The following is a 24,947-nucleotide window of genomic DNA, read 5'->3' as shown; positions in this document are numbered from 1 at the left end:
TGTGAAGGAAATCAAAAATGCAGGTGTGCATAAATATAGGGATTGGGAATTCAATGTAATGGTTCTTAGTCATCTCCCAGAGTTCTTTCCCTGGGAATAGCTGGTTCAGTTCATTACTGCTCCATTGGAACTGATTTGGTTGATCTCGTTGCTGAGGATGGCCAGGTCCATCAGATCTGGTCATCATATAGTATTGTTGTTGAAGTATATAATGATCTCCTGGTCCTGCTCATTTCACTCAGCATCAGTTTATATAAGTCTCTCCAGGCCTTTCTGAAATCATCCTGTTGTAGACCACAGCTTCTTAAACTTTTTCCACTCAAGACTCCTTTTTGTCTGAGAAATTTTTATGTAACCCCAGGGATAGAGGTATATAAACTAGATATATAAATCAAACATTTACTGATAATAAATCATAATTTCATTATCCCTCATATTCAGGGGGTCGAAACGCACAGTTTAAAAACTTTTGCTCTACATAAAGAGTTTTTAACCTTTTTGTGTATCATGGACCCCCTTTAGGAGTCTGATGAAGTTCATAAAATACATTAGCATGTTTTCTTTTTAAAATTTTTTCAATAGTATTTTGTTTTTCTAAGTACATGTAAAGATAGTTTTCAACATTCATTTTTGTAAAACTTTGTATTCCAAATTTTTCCTTTTCTCCCTTGCCTTGGCCCTCCCCAAGACAGCAAGCCATCTGATATGGTTAAATAATGGAAACCAATTATATTGAGAGTTTTATATTACATAAAACACTCAAAATAATAAATATATTAAATCTATATATTCTAAAGAAGTCTACAAGTCTCTTTCAGAATGTTTTTAAAAAAAATGTATGAGGGGCAGTGGATAGAGCACCAGCCCTGAAGTCAGGAGGACCTGAGTTCAAATCTGGTCTCAAACACTTAATACGTCCTAGCTGTGTGACCCTGGGCAAGTCACTCAACCCCAGTTGCCTCAGGGGGGGGAAATGATATATGATATATTAATATTTTATATATATTTACCTGTATATGTTATATGTAACTCAATTTAATTGGTTTCCATTATCTTTTATTTTATGCCTTTAAAAACATTCTGAAAAACATTAATATATCATACATCATTTTTATACACACTTACACACATATTTTTTAAGTTCACAGATCCCAGTTTAAGAACCCCTGTGCTAAACTTTGAGCGGTTAATTTGTTTCACTCCTTTCATACTCTGCTTGGTTATCAATGACTTTTTCTCCTCCCTTCACCCCCAATACCCAATTGTGAGTACCAGGAAACTGAAAACTATCTGGTTTTTCTTGGTATCTTGTATAAAACCCAGCACACCGATCTTTAAAACTGCTCATTCAATGAATGTACATTCTGGCAAGGGGTAAATGAGCCTAAAGCCTAAGGCTTCCAGCACCATCTGGGGATAGTGGGCAGGAAGGGAGGGATGCCCCTTGTTGGGCCCGTAACTTTCCCACTGGTACCAATCCCCATCCTGGGCTCCTAGCTTCACTCCCCACCTGCCACAGAGGGTCCTTCTCCTCAGAAAAGATCTGAAAGTATCGTTGAGCCAGCTGGACTGGTGGCAGCGTTTGCAGCTTCAGGTTGGTCCAAGAGTGAAGGAAGCGCACCAAGTGTTTGAAGGTGTACAGTCCCAGGCGATCATTGCCGTAGTTGGACAGGTGGGTCATGAAGATGCTGATCTAGGGAAGGGAAAGAAAGAGACTAAAGAAGCGTTTCTCAGCAAGGGGGCAGGAACCAGCAGGAACTCCCCCACAGGCCAGAGGGTATTAAAGACAAACAGCCGATGAGCTGGCTGACTTTGGGGGAGTCTTCTCCCCATTAATTCTAAAGTCAGGATGCTGGATTAGTGAACATTTCCCAAACTAAAAATGGCACAGAACATTCCTGGAGCCAGGCCTAGAGGCTCACCCCTTAATCCTTGCTGCTCAGAAGGCTAAGGCTGATGTTCTCTTGAGCTGGGAGCTCTGAGGTGCCCTAAGTGAGGCATCCTCATCAAGAGTTCTCTGTCAATCCAGCACTGATGGGGTGCAAGAGGAGGGCAAATCAGGCCAGGTTGGAAAAGAAGCAGGTTTAAGTTCCTGTGCCAATCAGAGTGCGATTGTATCTGGCATTTCCAGCCTGGGCAACATATGGAGGTCCAGTTTTTTCTAATTAAAAATAACCACTTTGGGGCATCAAATATATTTAGGTAATTCTTAAGTGCTTACCAGGAAAGGGCTGGTAAAAGGAAATATTTCTAGTATAAAAGGAAGGGTTAGAAGTCAACCAAATGTGAAGAAAAATAAAGCAATAATTTTTTAACACTAAAAAATTTACTACATATTATTTTGATATTAAATAATTTCATATTTAATATTTTACATGGAGAAATAGTAAAAATAACCCCAATGACCTCAAAATCCATTCTAGCTCTGAAATTCTAAGTTCTAATGGCATGAAAGATTTTGAAATTCTATACCCTTAAAATTCCCTTTATAGGGAATAGGGAATATATAGGAAAAGTCTATAACTAAAGAACATGGTACTTAGAGATGTTGGCATTGAGCTCTAACTTTTACTAGTCAGTCAACATGCACTTATTAAACAATTACTGTGTACTAGGCACCATACCAGAAAAGACAACGCTAATCCCATGAGTAAGACAGCTGGACAGGGCCTATGGAATTATTTCTTAAAGCAAATAATATTATGAATGGCTCATATATTTTATATAAACATATACATGTCCTAATCATTACCTGTTTACTTACATGTACAAATATGCGTATACATATGTGAATTTATATATATGTACAATTATACACATATAAATATGTGTAATGTGTATGAGCACATACACTACCATGAGAGAAGAATCTGAAACAGTATATTTCAATCAAAGTTAAAATGAGTAAAATAGCTGGACAAATTAAATGGAAAAGGATCAGTGTGAAATGTGTATCTGTGTGTATGAGCGCTTTTGCACATTAGATACAAGTTATATATATTTCATATATGCATAATTATATAATATATATACAATATATATAGCATATTAATACAAGTTACAGTATTTTATAAGGCAAGGCGAGCCTTGAAAGGTATGTAGTGACTCTTCCCCATTTCTAGTTCACAGCACTCTGCTCATCCCACACTGGGCCCACGGACGGGAAGGAGGAGGCCGACACTCACGGGATTGAGCAGCACAGTGAGGAAGAGCTCTCCCCCATTGATGATTTTGTCCAGTTCGCTGGAGCCTCCGGGATACTCATTGTAGAATATGGTGTGGGTGAAGAGGCCACAGGTCTGCCGGGGGAGGACCTAAGTGAGGGAAGGAGAGGAGAAAAGGAACTGGCATCTGGTTAGCAGGGGCAGATCTCGAGACACGGTTCAGCTAGACGCCTTCCATTCCACCAAAAACCCCAGGTCTCCAGACCGGGACAGGGAGTGCTCTCCATAGGGGAGGGCAAGCCCATGGAGGCAACCCCTTTCCTGGGGGGAATGGACAGGGCAGTTCTCCGACTGAACTGGGCAGGGACTATGGAATTATCCACCTCAGGGACTATGGAATTATCCACTTAAGGGACTATGGAATTATCCACCTCAGGGACTATGGAATTATTCCTTAAAGCAAAAAAAAATTAGTGTGGCTCATGTTTTATAAACAGACAAATATACACATACACACACACTACTCTTACAGATTGGCAGTGCCCAGGAACAAGGTGGCAGAAGCCGGTGCCACAGCGCAATCCTCTCCAGGAAAAGGCCCCAAGAAGTGTGGATGACCCTGTCTCTACCCCACTAAGGGGTTCGTTATTCCCCGACGAGTTCTAGGACACCGGTGAAGAACAGATGCTGCCGGCTCTCTGTGCATCGCCTTTCCCTGGGAACATCTGACCCTTCTAGAAGTGGAAGGCAGCGGGCAATCCCCATTCACCTACCATGATCCCGTTGTGGATGAAGCCCCGGCGGTAACGGGCAGGCTTCAGGTGGGGATACTCCTCGGTGCTGGTCACCTGGATGTCCCACACCTGCTTCCAGGCCTCATACAGCTGCATGTGGACTGGGTACACGCCAGAGTGATGGGGGGCCACGGCGTAGCCCATGTCGGTGGGGATCCCATGCTCCTAAAAACAGGGACGGTTTGAGGCAGGGTGGTGAGCAACGTCCTCTCCTCAGACCTCAGTTTCCCCCTTTATTGAATTGCACACTGAAGGTGACAGGTTTCTCCCCAGGGTGAGAAGACAGAATATAGCCATAACCTCATACTACTAGAGCTAAAAGGAACACCAAAGGCCATCTAGTCCATTCTTTTTTATTTTACAGATGAGGAAACTGAGGAACAGGGAAGGTAAAAGCCCTGTCCCTGGTCACACAAGTGTAAACATCCAAAGCAGAATTTGAATCCCAGAGCTCTGGCTCTAGAACCACAAGTCCTTCTGATGTACCTCTCTGCCTCTCCTAAAGAATGTTTCTGAATGTTTTCTGAAGTTTTTTCCTGGGTTCTAGAAAACCAGTTTAGCGTAAAATCCGAAGCAAACACAACTTCCTTCAAATTCCACATCCTACCTCACATCTGGATTGAGGTCAGCTCCTAATCTCAAGAGCCTCATACAGGTCTCCCCTCCTAGCAGGCCTCAAGTCCCCTTCCTCATCTGCTCCTTCAATCACTTCCTCCCAAAAGGTTCCAATCAAACCCTAGATCAAATTTCTCACTGTGAGCTTCCAAATTCCTCAACTGGCTAGAGTCAAATGGCCACTCTGTCCTAGTTCAGGGACATCCCATCCAAAAATCTATCCTTGATATTCTATTTTCCAATCCATCCGTACCGTTCCTCACCCACCCAAATGATTACGATGCCATTTAAAATGTTTTATGGATCTCATCATTGATGGCTGGCTAAATCCCAAACCTCTTCTTTATTTTTGTATTTATATTTTTACACACACACACACACACACACACACACACACACACACAGAGTTTAGCAGAGACCAATGCTGAGGACCTCTGTCTCAGGCTCTGGGCATCTTCTGCCATCCTTATTCTCTCCAGCCCAAAGCCTGTTTGGGCCGGAACACTCTAGGTCTGGCTCTGAGCTAGAGTTTCTAGGGAACCCCATTGTTTTTTCCTCCTTGTCCAACACTAATCTCAAATAGCTTCCAAAGGAGACTGAAAAGGTTTCTGGCTGCAGCATTCGGCAATAGTGAAAACCCAGGGGATTACTTTAAATTGGTCATCTAAAACTGGAAGCAGGGTGAGAACAGAAGAGTCTGTTTCAATGGGTGGCTAATGAGGCAGAAGAGCAAAGGGCCTAAGCAGGGGAGGGGGAGGGATGGCACAATTACCAATCCTCTGCCACCCCTGCCCAGGCTCCCTTGGGCCTGACGCAGTCAGCCCTCAAGGCTCTCAGTCCAACCAGTCCCCAGCGGGGAAAAGACGTGTGTGACTCTCTGGGCTTAGGAGGTGACTCATGTCCTGCCACTTAAGTGTCTGGTAGGTGTGGGACAGAGACACATGAAAAATTAAAATGCCTCCCCCCAGGCTACTCTTCCCCCTCTAATTATATATAACTCACAGGGGGGCAAAAAGTATAATGAAACTCTTTTGGATATTTTACATATAAGCAGCTATAATTGTATACTTAATTTGTATGAACAGTCTATTAAATCTAAGACAAACCTATTTTCTCTTTCTCCCTTGTAGGAAAATAAAAGAACACATTTTACCCCTTTTTCAAGCCCCACCTCCCCCACATTTCCCTCTCCTTCTTCAGACCTCATCCAGCTATCCATTCATTTTAACATCTAGTTGTACGATCTCTTGAACTCGTCTCTCACCAATTCAATGTGAATCTTCCCTCTTCAGCTAAACTCTAAAGAAAGGCTAGCCCAACAAGGCTGGTTTGGACCCCAAGTGGGAGCAGGGCAAGGGCTGGGGAGCTGGGGGAGGAGGCAATCAGGATGCCCCCCGGCCCAGACAAGGGGTCTTACTTACGACAGCGAACTTCTTGTTGAGGGCCATCTGCTCAGCCAGCACAGACTGGTTGTGGAAGAGGTGGGGCTGCATGTGACTCCACATGTGGGGGAACCACCAGAACTCCTTCACATAGGACAAGAGCAGGTCGTCGCCATCATCCTCAGCATCTGTACCTGCGGGGGTCATGTCATGTCAGGCCACTGGGAAAAGCCAAGCAAAGTCAGCCTCAAGGTCAAGTTCAGACCATGGGAACGGAGAAAGGGGCAGAGTTGCAGAATCCCACAAATAAGGGAAAAGGCTAATTAAGATATAACACGCTATAGTTATTGCCATTTTTCAAGTAAATGAAGATATAATTTTAAAAGATAAATTTGTTACTTAAAGCAGAATTAAAGCTTCAGAGATGAAGGGGATCTCAAAGGCTCAAATACAGACTTAGATACTAGGTGAATAATCCCAGGCAAGTAAACCCCTTAACCTCACTTTGCCTCAGTTTTCTCATCTATAAAATGGAGATAGTAATAGTGCCTACCTCCCAGAGTTGTTGTGAGGCTTAAATTAGAAAATATTTTCAAAGTGCTTAGTACAGTGCCTGGCAAGTAGGCATTATATAAATATTATCTACTATTATTGCTGCTGCTACTACGACTACATTAGAGAATTGCTCAAGGTTACACATCATGTAACAAGCATCAAGTGGGATTTGAATCCAGGTCCTCTGACTCCAAAGCAAATATTCTTTCCATTGAAGCTACTGTGTCACTGCTAATAAAGGTGGGATTAGAAGGGTAATAACAGTGCTTATGGAACAGAATCTATTTTTAATAACCCATACTAATTCCAAGGGTAGGGAACAGCCAAAGACAAAGCCAGACCAAAGAAAACTCCCAAATCATCCCTATTTGATTTGAGAAGGTGATCTAAGAGTTCTTCTCTTCCCTTCTCCCCCAACACTTTTCTCATGAGGTTCTAGCTGCTCTTGAAATTGCAAATAGGATTGTCTGCTTTCCCTGTCCCTCCCGCACACACACACATATAAATATCCCAACTGAGAGCAGGGGACCAGAAAAAGCTCCCGACACCCGCTGGAGACCCCCTGTGGGCTGCCATGCCCAGGAGGCTGCTGCCAAGGTAACAGCACCAGCACGTACAGACCCATCTGAGGCACAAAAACATCCCCCTTGGTCCTGCCCAGAGATTCACCGAGTGTGAACCAGAACCCCTGCTTCCTGAGACTAAAAATGTGAGAGCAACACCTTTCCCTACCACCTGGCGACGGCAGACACATCCTGGGGCAACATCCGGAAGTACATTTGCTTTAAGGACCTAAAGAACTAGCCTATTCCCAAGGGAGCCATTGTAAAGTCAACTGAGTACTGAGTGGAGTAGGGGAAGCGCTGCAAGCCGACCGTGAGACATGACAAACAAACAAAAAAGCTCACATCACCTCAGGAGGCAGTAAAAGAACCATTAGTGTATATTTTATAAGACAAGGAAGACAATCGATAGATTGTTACACTGCTCTTTGCTTTTGATCAAACCACAACTGGAATGTTGGATTCGGATGCAGGCATCCTATGCTAACGCTGACAGCCTGAGATGTATCCAGGATGGGGACCCACGTGGAGAGAGTGCTGGAAAGTACATCAAAAAAGGAACGGAATAGGGATGTTTGGCAAGGGGGGAAAGTGGCCACTGTTGCTAAATGTTCAAAGAGTTCTCTTAGAGGGATTATATTTAATCTGAATTACCGGCAGAGGATTGAACTAGGAATAATAGGTGAAAATTAGAGAGCAGCAGGTCGACAGAATCACAGGATTTCAAGCTAGAAGGGACCTCACCAACTAGCATTCTTAGTTATGAAAAATCCCCACCAGACCAGACCAGCAAACCTCCAAAAACAGAAAACTCCCTCCCCTCATGAAGTAGCCCATTCTGTTTTTGGACAGCTCTAATTGTTGAAGTGTTCTCCTGTCTTCAAGCTTTTATTTGGCACTTTGCAACTTTTACTCCCTGCTCCTGGTTCCAACCTTTGGAATCAAAGAGAACAACTCTAATTCCTGTCTTCTATGTTACATTCTTTAAGGGAGCTCTTTAAATAGCTGAAGACATCCTTCAAGTCTTTTCCACTCTTCCCCATTCTGGCTGTCCTTCTCTGTACATTCTCTAATTCAACATAAGAGAAGACTTTCCTAACAATTAGAACCCATCCCACTGCCTTGTGAGAAAGTGAGTGATCTGTCCATCTTGCAAGGATTCTAGCATAAACTAGATGACCCTAAAAACAATAAGGAGGATATTCCTAAAAATTGAATATTAAAAATTGTTTTTACATGTAATTAAGAAAAAATGTTATTCAAAAAAATAAAGAGAATATTCCTACACTGGAAAGAAGAGTGGATTAAAATGATGAAGGGTCCCTCTCCATCTTATTAGCTATGACTCTAAGATTCTTTTCTTTTTTTTGATAGTCTATCCCTCCCCTCCTATATGTCTCCCTCTTTATCTTCAGAAACCCCAATCTCTGACCTCTTCTTTCTCTCCCTCATCCCCAAGTAAGTCAATCTCTTCCTCATGACTCATGCCTATGCCTCTTAAAGGTGATGATTTTACCAACAATTTTCTTCTGAAGGGAGTGATTCCTGTCATCTCAAGGTCACCTTTCTCCCTGTCCCTTTCTGTAATCTGCTGCCACTAAATTGTTCCCAGCATGCATCATTATGTCCTGAAATATGCTCCTACCCCCAGGTTCCCCAGTAAAGTGCATCCAATCACCTCTCAGTAGTCTGTTCTATGCATTTATCACAACTTTCTACCCAAACTGCCAAAGGAAGTCAGCAAAATAGGCATTGATGAAGTCAAATATATGCCCCAGGAACACTTCTAGGTATGTGAAACAGCCCAAGTGTCAATGATTTATTTCATTATCTGTATTTCTTGCTCCCTCCCTCTTTCAGCCAAATAATCCACAATCAGCCAAAAAAATTCCTATTCAAATACCTACTTTGGAGTGCTATAATTTAATCAGTAGAATATTCTACTTTCTACTAATACAGAGCAGCAACTGTTTTACAACTTATATTCAAGAGTTGATAGAGGGACTAAGAAGTCAAGTGACTTCTGGTTTCAAAATCAGTACTTATCTGAAGCCAGACTTGAATCCAGACCTGTCTGACTCCAAGACCTGCCTCTTTATCTTTTTCTTTTTTTTAATTTCATTATTTTAAAAACATTTTTTGAGTAAAATTTTATTTTTTCCCAATCACATGTAAAAACAAATTTTGACATTCAAAATTCTCTCCCTCTCTTTCTTCTCCCTATTTGCTATAGGTTATACATGTAGAATCATTCTGCACTCTTTTTCTATTACATTTTTTGTTCTGTTCTAGATCTGGAATTTTATTCATATAAGAAATCCCCCATGAAAAAACAAATCAAAACAGATTAGCACTGTTTCTGTACCTACAGATTGCCTGGGGTACTGAGAGTTTAATGATACCCCAAGTCACATAGTATGTGCCTGGGGCAGGGCTTCACCTAAGTTTTCCTGATTTCCTCTAGTTGTTTACCAAGTCTCACTGACTCAAATCCATCTCCTTAGATGCTTTCCACCTGACATGTCAGTCCTGGGGAAAGAAAGGAAGGTTTATCCCTACTTCCAAATCTGTCTTTGGTAGGGAGTTGGGGAGGAACAATAGGTATGGAATGTTGTATATCAGGGTTTCTTGGCTACTTGGTTAGTTTTACAGAACTTTTTCCCCCTTTACTATTCTTTGCTCATATTGTTGTTTATAATCATGGTATTACTCTTTATTATAGAGAAAGGATACAGTGGGAAATCTAAGTATTATAAAAAAATACAACACAAATCTGTTATTTGTTTTTTTTCTAAGGGAGATTTAAAGTGACCTAAGAAGCAGTTCTTCCTAACATGCACACACGCCCACTGGCAAGCAGTTAACAAGACCAGTGCTTCCTCAATTTAAGCAAACACAGTAATTACAATCCAAAGACATCCAAAAGGGAGACAACAATCCAGAGAGAGCCAAGCCACAAAAGTGTACCTTTCTGCTGCCCACATGGCTTGATGTGCAAAAGCCTGAATAAACAGATCCTTGGAAAGGAAAATCAGGTACTATTTGCTCCCTCAAAAAACCATGAGAAAGCCGACAGGGAGTCTCTTATGCAGAATCCCAGAATAGGAGCTTGCAATGCTAGAGCTAAGAGGGACCTCAAAGACCAGTGAGTCTCCCACCTTCATTTGAGAGATGGGGAAACTGAATCTAGGGAATGGAAGTGAGTTGCACAAGACCAGAGAATGAGTTAGGACTAGGCTCAGGTGGGCTCCTGGTCAAATATTGCTGCTCCTCCAGCTCAGATTTCCCTCCTGAAGAGAATCAGCAAGGAGCTTCAATCTTTACCTCAATTCCAGACCCACTCTAAAAGGCTGCGTCCTCCACACTGGGTCCTGCTCAGCAGCAACAGGGCGGGTTGGAAGTCCACGACTTCCAGGACTCACAGAAGCAGATTCTCAGGGTGGGCATGAGCTCAGCTCAAGAAGGCAACAGAAGGCTCTGAACTGAGCAGATCTCAGAAGCGTACAAGAGATACCTCCCCCCATCCCTCCTGAGCTTTTGTTTGGGGGAGTCAGAGAGGCTGCCAAAATCAGGAGCTGACAGCTGCCTCCTTAGCATCCTGGACATCTCGCCTAGCATGCTGAGCCGAAATTAGTCTCAGGGATGTGAAGTGCTGGCTGTGTCTGAACCACTGTCACACTTGTTTCCAACCACCCGGGGACAGGAAGCCAAAGGCATAGGTGAGGGAGGTTCTCACGGGCCAGGACATGGTTGTAGCCCGCTGACTTACCTGTGTGGAAGAATTTCCCTGAGTACCCCAGGTTGAAGGTGAAGTTTGGGATGTGCGCGCGCAGTTTATTCTGAGTGTCAAAAAGGGCCTAGAAAACAGAGAAGAAGGAATGGATGAAAGAGTTGCCCCCTCCCCCAGCTGCTCCCAGGGCTCGCTCCCAGGGCTTACTCCCACCCCCTCCTGCTCCCAGGCTCTCTGTCTTCCTTCTGTTCTTTCCAGAGTCCAGACGGATCGCTCCAACTGAAACTCTATTACTCCTTCCATTTTCCAACAGTGGGGAAAATGAGGACCTCAAAAGGGAATGGACAATGCACAGAAAGCCTGTGACAGAAGGGTGAAAACCAATTCTCCTCACCCCGCCATGCTGAATGGTGTCTGGAGGAGGGACCAATAACCTCCATTCTTCACTAGCGGGAATGGGCTTCAGGTACAGCAGGAAGGATAACGTAAGGCAGCTGGGTGTACTTCCTAGCAACGTGATGGAAATGTTGTGACATTTCACTGAATCACAGGATTAAAGATCCCTTCGAGATTCTCCAGTACAAATCCAATTGCTCCCTTCCTGCCTGTTCTGGATCAGAGTAAGCCTGAGGCTCCCGGAGGGGAAGTTATTTGTCTTAGGTCACAAGCTTGTACCAGAGCCAGCATAGAACCCAGACCTCCTGATTCCAAATACAATATTCTTTCCAATACATAATGCATCTAGAGCAGGGGTCCTTAAACTTTTTAAATAGGGGTCCAGTTCACTGTCCCTCAGACTGTTGGAGGGCCGGACTATAGTAAAAACAAAAACTTTGTATTATGGGCCTTTAAATAAAGAAACTTCATAGCCCTGGGTGAGGGGGATAATTGTCCTCAGTTGCTGCATCTGGCCCGCGGGCCGTAGTTTGAGGACCCCTAATCTAGAGGGTCCTGCTGGCCCTTCAGGGCCCAAACGGTGCCTTAGCGCAGGCCATTCAGTAACAGGTCTGCCGAGGTCCTCTCTCACAGATTAATGCGACGGCCCCTCCTCCCATACCTACCTTCACGTCCTCCACCTTCATCCGGGTGCCCTCCTTGCCCACAAAAATGTCGTCGATGTCCACCAGGATGTAGCGGTCCAGGGGCAAGGAAAGTCGCTTGCCAGTGAGGAAAGCGACGGCGTCCACAAAGACCAACTTGTGCAGCCAGAAATTGAGGTTGTTGCCGAAGAGCACCCGCTGGATGCCGTCATGCAGCCCCAGGTCCTGCACCACCGTGGTGTGCAAGGCGGCCCCCACACTCAGGTGGGGGATGGACTCGGCCGACTTGGTCTTGGCCAGCAGCACCGGCTCGTAGGTGGAGTGGTTGGACTGGAAGACGGTCCAGTCGTCCCCAGGTAGGAGGCCCTTCTCCACCTCGCTGGGCCGGGTCACATACAGCAGTGGGGACTTGGGGTTGATGCTGCAATCCTTCAGGCCCAGGTTCGAATGGAGGAAGAGGGGGAAACCTTTGAGCTGAGCGCTCAGCAGACTGTTCTCATTGGCCTATTGGGAAGGAAGGAATAGTGAGGGACTGGCTTATGTGCCTCGAGCAGAATCAGGAGAAGTCTGGTAGCCCCCAGCAAGATGGACACCTGCCCCTCTGTACAGTCTCTACAGAGTCTTCCTCATGAAACTGTCCCAGGGAAGCAGTGGGTAAAGGCCAGAGCCAGGACCGACACCCCCAACCTCTGGCTTCCAAGGTCAGTGCTTTTTGCACCAAATACCTTTGATTATTTTAATTTATTAGGTATGAGGCACTGTGCTTAGAGCTAGGGATTCAAGCTCCTCGAGGAGCTTACAGTCCAAGGGGGAGGTACATACAAGGTATCCAGAGCACAGGAGGAACCCTCCTGTGGAAGATGGGATTTGGGCTAAATCTTGAAGGAAGCCAAGAGACAGAGAGAGAGCAACTTGGGCAAAGAAAGGCACCATCGTGGCAACCCCCTAAAACAGGCTCTGAGAAGCCACCCAACTTGCCAGGGTCTTAGAATAGCCTTAATAATGGCTGGAATTTATATGAGACCCTATGATGACAAAGACATCTAATATCTCACTTGGTCCTCACCATAACCCTGTGAAAGGAAGTCCATTTTAGTGGACTCGGAGTGAGAAACTGATTTGTCTGTAGAAGTCAGGCTGGGGTCTCCTAACACTTAACTCAGAACTTTTCTGATGTTTACACTCCTCATAATAAAGAAGAGCTGTGAAAGATGAGAAGGAACATGGGCAGGAGGAATACTGAGATATGATGTTCATTATTAAGACTAGCTAGTCTGTTTAGAAAAAATTACACAGCTAAGCATGTTTTTAAATATATTTTGAACATTTGCCCCTGAGAAATCATAGCATGGGACACACATGAGTTCCCAAACATACCAAATACTACAAGCCAAGTACTTCTGTACTGGTGATATTCCAGATGGAGAACTCTCCTGGCCACAGACAAACCTGAGTTTCTGCTTTCCCTGTCCCAGCAACTCCCAGCATTTTCATTTTATTGAATAGTTCATTTCCGGGTTATTAGTTTTGCGCATGCTCTCTCTCTCTCTCTCTCTCTCTCTCTCTCTCTCTCTCTCTCTCCCTCCCTCCCTCTCTGTTTCTCTCTTTCCTGCTTTAGTCTCAACCCCAGTCCCATTTTCAGAGGGCACTCTCTGATTAAACTAATTGCAGAGGATAGTTCAGAGTCCAGGAAGGACAAAAGTCAGACAACGTACTACATTTTACTCCTTTAAATTATTAGCTTCTGAATATCTCTGACCAGTGATCATTCAACTTCTGCACAAACATTTCCACTGATAGAAGTTACTTATCTTTCCTTCCAACTCTCTCCACCCCAAAATAAACTCCTAAGACAATCTTGATGGCCAAAGTATGTTACATGTTTCCTCCTCTCTGTTATATTATATATCTAGGACCATTTTGTCCCTCCTATAGTAACTGCTACTTCCTTCTCCCCTAAGATTCCCACATTTCTTTTCTGCATTACCTTACAGCCAGATAACCCTGTCTTCCTGCACTTCTGCTCACTGGTGTTTCCTTGGACAGACAGGACATCCCAAAACAATTAATGTAGTTCTTTTATTAGTTTGTTTCTTCCCCCCACTGTCCCTCCTTCCCCAGAATGCTCTCTGTCCTCTTCTCTACCTGCTGACTTCCCTAGCTTCACTTAGATTCCCAACTAAAATCGTACCTTCTACAAAAAACTTCCTGATTCCCCCTTAATTCTAGTGCCTTCCCTCTGTTGATCTTCCATTTGTCCGATATAGAGCTTGGATGCACACAGTTGTTTGCCTTTTGTCTCCCTTATCAGACCAGACTGTTAACTCTTTGGAAGCCCTGACTTTGTATGCTCTGTGCTCAGCACAGCACTGGGCACATAGTAGGTGCTTTATAATGGTTACTTACGACTACATCAAGACTTCTGGGATCTCTCCCATGCTGACCCACTAACAGGCTCAAGGAAGAGCAATAAACTTTCTTCTCATACAATAATAACAATTACAAACATTTCTATAGTATTTTCATGCATGTAAAATGCACATTTGCTAACCCAGACAAGATATTTTGTTTTCAACGGCTGCCACTAGTCTAGCAAAAATTTTTCTTTCCCCAGTGCCTGGCCCCTTGTTGGTCCTCAACAAAACTCACGTTCAAAAGAAACACGATTCCCTGGTGTGACCATAAGCAAGTCACTTGACCTTACTGAGCCTCAGTTTGTTCATTTGTAAAATGGATGGGTCATGCCCTCACTTAAGATCTAAACAAACAAACCAATAAAAGCCTTTTTTTTTTCCCCAGAGAGCTTTTAAAGTGCTCAGGCTGACTTTCTATAAGGTTTGTACTAATCCTAAAACTTGCTGATTCAATCATTTGCTGAACCTGGAAAAAGCCATTAGAGGCATCCAGCAATAAATCCTATGATCCTAAGTAGGGCTTAGGCTCCAGAGGTTGGGTCACTGTGGCTTCCTACTTAATGCCCCATCATTTGTATCCAAAGATAGCACTGACTCCTCCCTCCACGGGATGTTGCTTTGAACTGTATCTCTGGCGGATGGCCCTCAGTATCTCTAGTAATTTATTGCAGGTATTTGTTAGACAGCTGCTTAAGGTAAAAGCCCTCCTCCTCCTATCTCCGCCCCTTCCCCTAAGTATCCCAGGTCAAGATAAAGGCAGAAACAGAGAAATGCTAACTGGCCCACCCACTGGCCCCGGCACTCCCCGCCTGGCACCCAGGACGCCAAGGTCCTGGCTCGGTCTCCAGGCCTTCCCCCCCGGCCCTCACAAGGCTGTTACCTTGAAGAAGCCAATGATCCCGACGCCGTACTCCACGCAGTACTTATCCAGCAGCTCCCGGTTCCAGGCGTCCAGGTTGACGTACTTGAGGATGTTCTCATAGATGATGAGTGCAAAGCGGCCCCTGTCTTTGTCCGTGAGCGTGGGCATGTCCCCCTTCCCGGGGGCGATCTCCGTCCGGTACTTGAATCGGCTGGACTCCAGGATGGCCACGATCTCCTGGCCCAGCTGGGAGTACAGGCTCTCCACAAACACCAGCACAAGGGGATCAGTTCGCGATGAGGAGGACACCTTCAGGGTCTTGAGGGGGAGCAGGCGCGATGGAGTGATCTGGGGCTCCTCATTACAGTCAGGCCCAGTGACCTCACCTGAGGGCTCCAGGTTCCTCTTCCAGCCATACAGGTAATAGGCAGAGACAAAAACGCTGAGCACACAGAAGGCGAACAGCAGGAGCAGCACGGCCTGAGGGGACGCCTGCCTGCAAAGCCTCCTTCGGCGCAGGGGGATGGTCATCCTGGCTTCTCAATGTTGCTTGGCAACCACTTCCCCCACCCCACCCCCCGCCCCCCCAACTCTTTTCACAGGAAGAAAAAGAAGGATTCAATCCAAAGCAATAAATTAAAAATAATTAATAACAGAAGCTGTTTGTGCACAGGGATGAGTAGGGACTGAGAATGCCTTTTCTTCCCACCAGGGAGGGTGGTCCATGGACTGGGCTGTTCTCCTTCCTCCTCGCCCTTTTATGTCACCATGGCAAATCTGCTCCTAGTCCGGGGTCAGAGCAGAATTGGCCCAGGGGCGTCAGGGCCTCCCAGGAAAGCTGGGGTAGGGGTCCAGGGACACCCTGATGCAGGGAAGGGCTTTCATGCTGTCCAGGTGGGCCTGCTGGGGCTCTGGAGGCCGGCTCTGGGAGGGGAAAAAGTAACCAAATTAGTGATCTGGAACCCAGGCAGCCAAGCAGCAGGTAGGGATAGGTCAGGGAGGAAGAAAAAGGATCACAGTCCACATGCCATTTTACAGTTTCCAAAGCAAAGCTCTAAGGAAGCAATATATATGTTATTACACCCATTTTACATATGAGTCAAAGGAAAAAGTGAGTTGCCCATGATCATACAGATGGCTGGAGGAAAAAAGTATGACTGGAAACCAGGTATTCTCATTCTAAGTCCAGTGAATAAAGAATATTCCCTGGAGGAATTGTTGACATCTAATACTGTTCTTGAGAGTCTATCCATCCTAGAATACATGCCTGCATCAAGATCAAAAGGTTGCAGTTTGGCAAAGGGAACACATCCACTTTGGAAGGCACAAGGGAGAAGAAAGATGGAAAGTCAGTTTTAGAATTAGGAAGCTTTGTTGTTGTTAGTCTCTTCCAACTCTTCATAATCCCATTTGGAGTTTTCTTTGCAAAGATACTAGAATAGTTTTCTATTTCCTTCTCCAGTGCAGTTGGGACAGATGAGGAAACTGAGGCAAACAGGGTCACACAGTCAGTAAGTGTCTGAGGACACTTTTGAACTCGAGAAGACTCATCTTTCTGACCTCGGGTCTGGCACTCCATGGTGCCACACAGCTGCCCATCCACCAGGCAAAGAATAACACTACCTTCCCTTTCTTCCCTACATGTCTCATGCTCAGGATTTCCCTCTTAAAGAAGCCGAACCCCCCCAATGTCTTTTAACTTAATGAATGAGTAAAAGGGCCCTCCCCATTTCGCTGGGTAAATCCAGCCCAATCACACAGCAACCTTACTGAGAAGCTGTTCACTAAAGCCGCCTGCCTCTCCTTATTCCAACCCTAAACATCTCAATCTATCAGTCCCTAAAAGCACAGTTTAGCTATGTCACTGGGACCTTCCCTAATTAAAGAAAGTATAGGAAAATTAAAGACTCAAGAGCCTGGGATTGACATCCAGAGCTATTCAGAAGACAAGCCTTTTATAGAGTAATACTAATATCTCACCCTACAGCTCAATCTCCATTAAGGCCCTGCCCTCCCCAGATCCTGCATAGGGATAGACGGCATTTTTTGTGTCTTTTGGTTTGTTTTAATTGGGAAGACTAAGTCTCATTTCTAAATGGGCACAGTATCACTTTGGTCGCCACCAGAGACCAAAGTCTCTGGGACTTGTCTAAGGGACAAAGAGTCCCTTAAAGGACTGAATCTTTCTGGGGCTTAATCAACAAGCATACTTCCAAACTTAAAGAGACTATAAAAAGAACGTGTTATACTACATTATATGATATGAAGTATCAGAAGGAACTCCCATTCCCCTCCAGGTTATTTCCAACCCCAGAGAAAGGGAATGGGATTCATGATATTCAAAGCTAGGAAAGATTAAATAGTTGAATTTCGAACAGAGAAGGAAACTGCTGTCCAGAGAGGTAGGTGTCCCAGGTCACACAGCTTAAGTAGAAGAGACAATATTCAGAAACTCCTACATCCCACGGCCTCCCTCATGCTATGCTGTTGTTTTTGTTGTTTGTCCTTTGTTCTAGAAGAGGACCAAGACATCAGAAAGATGATGTCATCATGTGCAAGTGAACCAGGATTTAATCGAGGGTGAGGTATCTAGTCACCATCCTCACTTTCTCCTTCAGAATCATCTGGATCCGGATGACTAGAGATGGCACTGGATTCAATGGAGACCTGGGCTTTTTAAGCTAAGATCTTTAACAAGTCTGTTTGACTGAGGCAACATCCTTTCAGTGATTAAAATTAAGAAAGAACTGAGGTGAAGAATGGCTTCTTTTACCTAGTCAAAAAAAAAAAAAAATCTAGGAGGGAAAGACTCTCAAAGTTTCTGACCAAAATAAAAACAATTGCTATTTAAACTCTGAATCAATCAGAGCACAAAAATGACCAACTGGACCTATTATTAGCCAATCAAAGAGAGCCTGAGTGATTTGGATTTAAGGCATGGTCATTAACAAAGAAATCTAGCTGGTAAGGAAAGAAGTTAGAAGTATCATCAAGCTTCCCATCAACCTTCTCTACAAATAGAGTCTGAGAATCTGCCAGGACACTGGGCAGATATAAAATGCAACTCATATTTCTAAATGTTTTAAGTATTATGAAGTACATTTCCCCACAGTAATCTATCAACAAATATTTATTGTTTACTGAGAAAGGTAGATGGTGCAGGGGATCGCACCTGATAGTCCTGGATTGGTAAAGTCTGAATTTAAATGCTGCCTTGGAAAATACCTGCATACATGAGAAAGAGAGACAGAGAGAGAGAGAGAGAGAGAGAGAGAGAGAGAGAGAGAGAGAGAGAGAGAGAGAGAGAGAGAGAAAGAGAGAGAGAATGTGTGTTTTGGTGAGGATTAAATAAGGTAACAATGTTAACTTTGTATACCTTAAAGTTCTATGTACATGCAAGTGTTATTACTATGAGCCAAGTAAGGTACAATTATTACTATGTGTCAAGCCTGAGGAAAATCAAAGATACAACTGAAACAACTTATATTCAAATGAAATCAGCCTAAGGGTGATTTATCCCTAATGTATGAGGGGTGGGGGGGGGGGGGGGAAGGGAGAGTTTAAATGACTTTTACTTGGTGATATCAGAGCTCAAGATTTAAACCCAAGGATCTCTAAACCCAGGTCTAGCCTCTTCCTATTTCCTGTGAGCTGGGGGTGAAGAGGGAATGAGAAAGATAAAGCACTTACTCTTGCTATAAGTACAGAGAGGCTGCTTTCCAAGCTTCCATCACTCAAGAGGTAATAATTTCTCTGACTGGACATGGTCAGCCTTACATTCCCAGTAAGTAACTGGCCACTGGGAGCCCGTGCTGACCACAAGCTTTGTATAAGTCTGACAGCCGGCCACGGTCACCTGCCACCAGGGCTAATTAGACCTCTTCCCCAACAGCACCAGCCCTGCTACTGAAGCTCTATAGGTCAGCTCCTGAGACATGTTCCTTTCCCTCCTGGGAATTCATCCCCAGGACCCTGATCATCCATCCCAGTCACTGAAAGAAGGAGATCCAAAGTCTGCAAGAGCTGAGGGGGAAGGGCTATAGAGAAGGAAGCATTAGCCCTCTATACCAGTGCCTCGTTTGCAGCAGGTGCTTAATAAATGCCAACTGACTGACTGACTGATTAATTAGTTCTAGAGATGGGATGAGACACCAGATCTCAAGATTTCCAATTCTTATCTTTCCACTAACACTAAATAACCTCGCAACCCTTCCTCAACAAAGAAGATTAATGTCATCCACCTTCTCAGAATAAAATTAATTGATTACTTTTTCTGTCTAATCCTGTCAGTTCTTTCCAGGTTAATTGCATGTGGGAGGGAGAGGCAGGGCTGCCAATGATAGAAATGCCAAGTTTTCCCTTACTCATCAGGAGGGAGGATGAGGGAAACGCATTTTAGCAAAGCCAAGCCTGGAATGGGGATAGAGGGTAGGGGAACATGGTTGTTTTGTAAACAAAACCTTGACCACCCAGGAAGGCAGGATTCTTTCCAGCCCCAGCCTCCCTCCCCCTCACACACACACAAATCCCACACTAAATGGCTTGCTCCCAATAGAGGGCTGGGCAGGGTGCCCGCCTTGCACACACCCACTTACCAAAGGCCCTGTGGTACAGGGGGCTAAGTCACTAACTAGAAAGTCAGTGCCTTTTAATCCCATTGGGTCTTGAGGCAGCTGGGGTTAGAAGGTTTCACCCTTAAGTGCCTCAGTCTACCCCAAAGGTAATCCAGACTGGGCTCTATAAGTAGAAAAGAGAATAGCTATCCATGAGCCTCAAGGGCACTTCTCAGTGTGAAATACCAACCACAGCAACCACCAGTCCCCAAGCAAAGCAGGGAAAGGACAAAATGGGTAAAGTAAGCCTGACTGCTCTGGTCTGTGCCCCTAGACCCTAATGTACCCAGTAAGGTGCTGGTAATGAATGAGATGCTCCTGTGTCCATGGAGACACTATGGCGACCTTGAAAATTCGGGAAGTAGCCCAGGAACCAGGACAGTCAGAATACCTCTCCTCCCCAAGGCAAAAAACAAAAAACAAGCCACAACAACCAAATTCAGTCCCATCCCATTGCAATGTACTCAGAAACTGTTTTATGGGAGAAGAGGAAAGGGAGAGTAAAAGTGATGAGGTCAGAGTAGGACAAGTATCATTAATCTGAGGATCCTCCACCATGCCCAGGTACAAGTGGGAATGGAGCAGTAGACAATCCCCACATACATCACGTCTTCTCTTTCTCTGTGTGTGTGTGTGTGTGTGTGTGTCTGTCTGTCTGTCTCTCTGTCTTTCTCTCTGTGTGTGTCTCTCTCTGTCTCTGTCTCTCTCTGTGTCTCTGTCTCTGTCTATCTCTGTTCTCGTTCTCTCTCTCTCTCTCTCTCTCTCTCTCTCTCTCTCTCTCTTCTCTCTCTCTGTGTGTGTGTCTCTCTCTCTGGCACACAGACATATACACACCCCAGCTGAGATAGGAAGTCCCTCCATACACAGACCTTGACCAAGTCAAGTAGCAATCAGAGCAAGGAGAAAAGGGAAAATGAAGCAAACATTTCCTGGAAACTGAAATTATTCATCCTAAACTGGACTCCAAGGGAGAGAAGAAAGCTCAAAGCTATGAGGGATCTCTCAGACAATGAAGGGAAGGGCGGGAGACCAGGGTCCTCAGTAGGAAAGCTTTCAGAGTTGGGAGTGCGACTTACTGCCCCTCCTCCTTCACCAGCAGTCCTCATGCCCCATGTGGAAAATGAGGAAGTTTTAACTAGATAATCTCTTGTGTCCTTTCCAACCCCAAATCCAAGACTTGTCACTCACTGTCACAGACCTCAGAAGACCCACACAGAAAGTCCCACATGAATCTCCCTAGCCTAGTGACTCAAATTTCATCCTCCTAGAAAAATCAGGAAGGAAGCAGGTTTCTACCCCAAATGGAGAGAGCCTTCCTCCACTTTCAGGCACAGGGTACATTTCCTAGGGCACCAAGCAAAAAGGTGGCCCACAAAGGTATCACACAAGATCTATTTGGCTACAAACTGAGAAATGACAACTAGGGTTTTAGTGTCAATGCCTGGAGATGCTACACAAGGAGACAGCCACTGAAGCAGAGAGATTACACATTAAGCTTTAATTATCATCACAGCCAGCAGTATGAGGGAGAAAAACAAACACACAAACACAAGCATATACACACACACACACACACACACACACACACACACCCCACCAGAGCCTAGGCTTCCAGGGTGCTAGGGATACAGTCTGCTCACACAATCTCCCCTCCACCCCCCCAAGGAACTAGAATCATAGAATGTTAGACCTTAAAGATCATTCAGTCAACCTCAATTCTTCCACAGATACTTCACTGCCAAGGGGATTATGCTCTCCAGCAGAGACTACAGCCCATTTAGGTCCTCATCCTTTCTCTGACTCTTGTCCTTACCCTTCTGTAAATCTTCCACAAAGAGAACCCATCAATGTAATAACAAGCTTTTCCTGGTTCTTTTAATAAGCTGTGGATGTAGCTCTGGCTTTGTTATTCCTTGCTTTTGTTGCATGACCGGTTCATCCACTTCTGGGTTATAAACACCCTTAATGATATATATGCAACCAACATGGTAACACCGAAAGAGTGCAACAGGAAAGTCTAAACATCAGTGATACTTCCTGTGTGACTTGAGGCAAGTCACTCAACTACCTCAGGCCTCAGTTTCCTCAGCCATAAAATGGACTAGACAGCTTCTGAAGCTCCTTCCTGCTCTGGCTTCTATGATCTTTTGCACAGACAAATCTTTGCCCAGAGTCCATCTCATTCAGAATGAACTCTAAGCATATGTTCTAACTTCACCTTCAATCAGGAATCAAGAAATTCATTCCCACTAGAAATAAAATATGGTCCAACAGACCCTGTTGCTTCAATAATTAGGGGGGCAGAATGAGAAGGGGGAGCCGAGGAGGAATAAAAATTGCTACCAGTCCTACAAGCACTTCATATCCCCTAAAATAACTTCTGCTAACTGTAACAAGAGGATCTCTGGGACCCCAAATATCATAAAAGACGTAAGCAACACTGGATTTTTAACAGTTCTGTGATTTCCCCAGAGCCAAAGACTCAGACACATATTCAAAGAACATTAAGCTGAAATCTGCCACATCTTGGTGCTTTCTGCTGCCTCAAACTGGGCTCACACTCTGCACTGATCCTCTTATGTGCCCTAGGGGCTGGAAACAACCCACTCCCCCAACTGTGGTATACCTAACACACAGTAAGCATGATGTAAATGTTAGCTATTGTTAGCATTCTTTTTATTTTCCTCCAGTAAAGGAAGAGAAAGAAAGAAAAATGCCTGATAAATTAAAAAAAAGATTTACTCTTATGAGTCAATTAATAATGAAGCCATTAAAAGACTCAAAGACTCTCAGAGTTGAAGGGAACAAGAGAACATAAAATCATTTGATATCAGAGTTAAGATTTGAACTCAGATTCCCTGACTCCAGAAAGGACTCTTTTCCATCATTGTCTCTCTGCAACATCCCCAAAGAGTATCCATCTAGCTTTTAGGGTTAAAGCCCTCTAATGATAAGGATTTCACTTCTTCCTAAGACAGTTCATTCCAAGTTTGGGCAGCTCTCATAAATTTTTCCTTACATTGAGCTGAAAAGCACCCGTGCATTTCTACCCGTTTCTTATAAGTTCTGTTTTCTAGGATAAAAGTAAACAAATCTCATCCTTCTTCCATCCAAAACTATGAAATGATTAAAAAACATTTTCCCCAGTCCTCTTTTCCAGGATAAACATCTTTCTTAATCCTATGGCATTGTATTTGACCTCTTTTATAAATGTTCTTCCTCACTTATGGCTCCTAGAACTGACCAAATGTGATAACAAGTCCTGACCTGCTCCCCAAAACTGGTGTGACCTAGAGTCTGACCAAGAAGGAACAGAACAAGATGTTAACTGCTTCTGGACCTCAGACAACTATTTATACAGCCTAAAGGCTTGGAAGTTCTGGCTATTAAGCTGCATTAATTGAGCTTGCAGAACATGAAAACCCACAAATCTTCATCACAGGAGCTGCTCCCTAGACACCTATTTCCCAAACTTATATTTAAGTAGTTGATTTTTTGAACCCAAGTGTTAGACTTTATATTTGTTCCCATCACATTTCATCAAATAAGAGGAATACTATCAAATCATATAATAAAATTTGGCCCCTTGTTTTGGCCAAGATATCACAATTCTCTATTCAATATTTTGTTATCCCTTTATATCACTGTGTCACTTACAGATTTTATGTTGTTATGATTTCCTCAAAGACACTGATAGAAGCAAAGCTAAACTTAGGTCCCAAAAGCTCTTCTGCTGGATTGACATTGATCCATTAATCACAAATCACTAGTTATTTTTAACAAGTTCTCAGTCTACCTAATGGTATAACCATCTATCCACAACTCTGCATTTTGGCTGATGAGGATATCATGAGAACTTTCATCAAATGCCTTGTTAAATTCAAATTTAGCATGTCTATAATATGACCTCATACCTGGACAATTGTCTTGGAATTTCATTAAGATGCTTAAAGGGGTGCTGAGAAGTCACTGCTCAGTTCATCCTTCCTCCCAGGCTAGGAGCAGGATTGTTTGTATCTTGGTTCCATTCCTCAAAATTCCAACTGTTGGCTCTACCTTCTGCTCACGTTTTAATCTTCAACCTCAGCAGGTGACTCCTGTAAACAGATGAAGCAGAAAAAAAAATCAAGGAGAAACCTTGGTTATCATATGCATCACCTTTTATAGAGAAGACCAAAGATCAATGTGGGGATGTGACTTACTGTAAATCACGTAGGATTCAATGGCAGAATGGGACTAGAACCCAGGTTCCCTGACTCTCAATATAGAGGCTGATTTGTCAAATACTTAAGCTTCCAGGAGAGAGAAAAGAACCCCTTTATAAGTCAGGGGAACTCCCAGGGAAGGAAAGGCTGGGAGACAGTCATGTGTTAGCAAAACAGGCTTCTTGCCTGCTGCTTGGTGTGTATTGTGGGGGGAGCTTTTTCCAGAGGGACTGATAAACATCTTTGTCCCTCACACAGGCTGCAGATACTTTTGCATTGTTCCAACAAAAACCAGCAGGACAAGGAAAGGCCTGTTAAATCATGAGATTAAACAAATCGAGTAGCAGAATAGCTAGGGTCCAATTTCCATCACCAAGGCCAGCTAACAAGTTATCTAAGGCAACTGCCAAAGAGGCTTAGAGGCAGAGTTGGGGGAGTCTCCACTGCCTGAGACAGAATGAAATAGAAAAATCTTCTTCTACTCACTGCCAGGTCGGGATCAGCTGGTTATATAACCCAAGCTTCAGTGACAAAGCTATTTGCAAAGCAGTACCAGGAAGGGACTGCACTCAGGCCCTTAAAAATTATGTGGCTCCCTTCCCTATCACATCCAAGATTCATCAAAAATCAACTGAGCTACAAAGATCTCTAAGACACGAAATGTCAGCGTTCCACAGTATCTTAGAACACAGACATATAACTCAAAGGACAGCCAGAGAACACAGGCTGTCAGAGCCCAAGTGGAATCACAGAGAACATCTAGTTCAACCTCCTTGTTGCACTGGAAAAGAAACTGAGGTCCAGAGGAAAAAAGTGACTTTCTTGGAATCATAGAGCAATTTGACAGCAGAATCAAAACTCAAAATCCTACCCAGAGCAGGATTAATACTCTCTCTATTAGTCCTGAGGCTTCTTTCTCCTCAAGTGTGATAGCAAGCCCTGACCTGCTCCCCCAAACTGATGTGAAAATTCAGAAATATCCAAAGGCCTCCAATTCCCCAAACTACAAC

General features: G+C 44.1%; 1 protein-coding gene across 5 annotated transcripts in view; it reads right to left on the bottom strand.

Moving 5' to 3' along the window:
* Window positions 1-24,947, bottom strand: part of NDST1 (N-deacetylase and N-sulfotransferase 1) — a 58,820-nt gene that overhangs the window by 17,337 nt on the left and 16,536 nt on the right. For 4 of the 5 annotated variants that reach the window (XM_031953527.1, XM_031953531.1, XM_031953528.1 and 1 more), the window contains exons 2-9: window positions 23,647-23,829; window positions 15,138-16,043; window positions 11,865-12,347; window positions 10,843-10,930; window positions 5,995-6,149; window positions 3,938-4,123; window positions 3,186-3,314; window positions 1,511-1,693 (exon numbers count right to left, since the gene is read on the bottom strand). In XM_031953527.1, coding sequence (XP_031809387.1) covers window positions 1,511-1,693; window positions 3,186-3,314; window positions 3,938-4,123; window positions 5,995-6,149; window positions 10,843-10,930; window positions 11,865-12,347; window positions 15,138-15,650 — 1,737 coding nt within the window. In that variant the 5' untranslated portion in view covers window positions 15,651-16,043; window positions 23,647-23,829. Of the gene's footprint in view, window positions 1-1,510; window positions 1,694-3,185; window positions 3,315-3,937; window positions 4,124-5,994; window positions 6,150-10,842; window positions 10,931-11,864; window positions 12,348-15,137; window positions 16,044-23,646; window positions 23,830-23,934; window positions 24,618-24,947 lie in introns of those variants that run through there. The other variant, XM_031953530.1, reaches the window with a different exon arrangement.

The sequence above is a fragment of the Sarcophilus harrisii genome, chromosome 2, assembly GCF_902635505.1.
Source record: "Sarcophilus harrisii chromosome 2, mSarHar1.11, whole genome shotgun sequence".
NCBI lineage: Eukaryota > Metazoa > Chordata > Mammalia > Dasyuromorphia > Dasyuridae > Sarcophilus > Sarcophilus harrisii.
The sequence above is the reverse complement of the archived record's forward strand: the minus strand, read 5'-3'. Positions and strand labels throughout refer to the sequence as shown.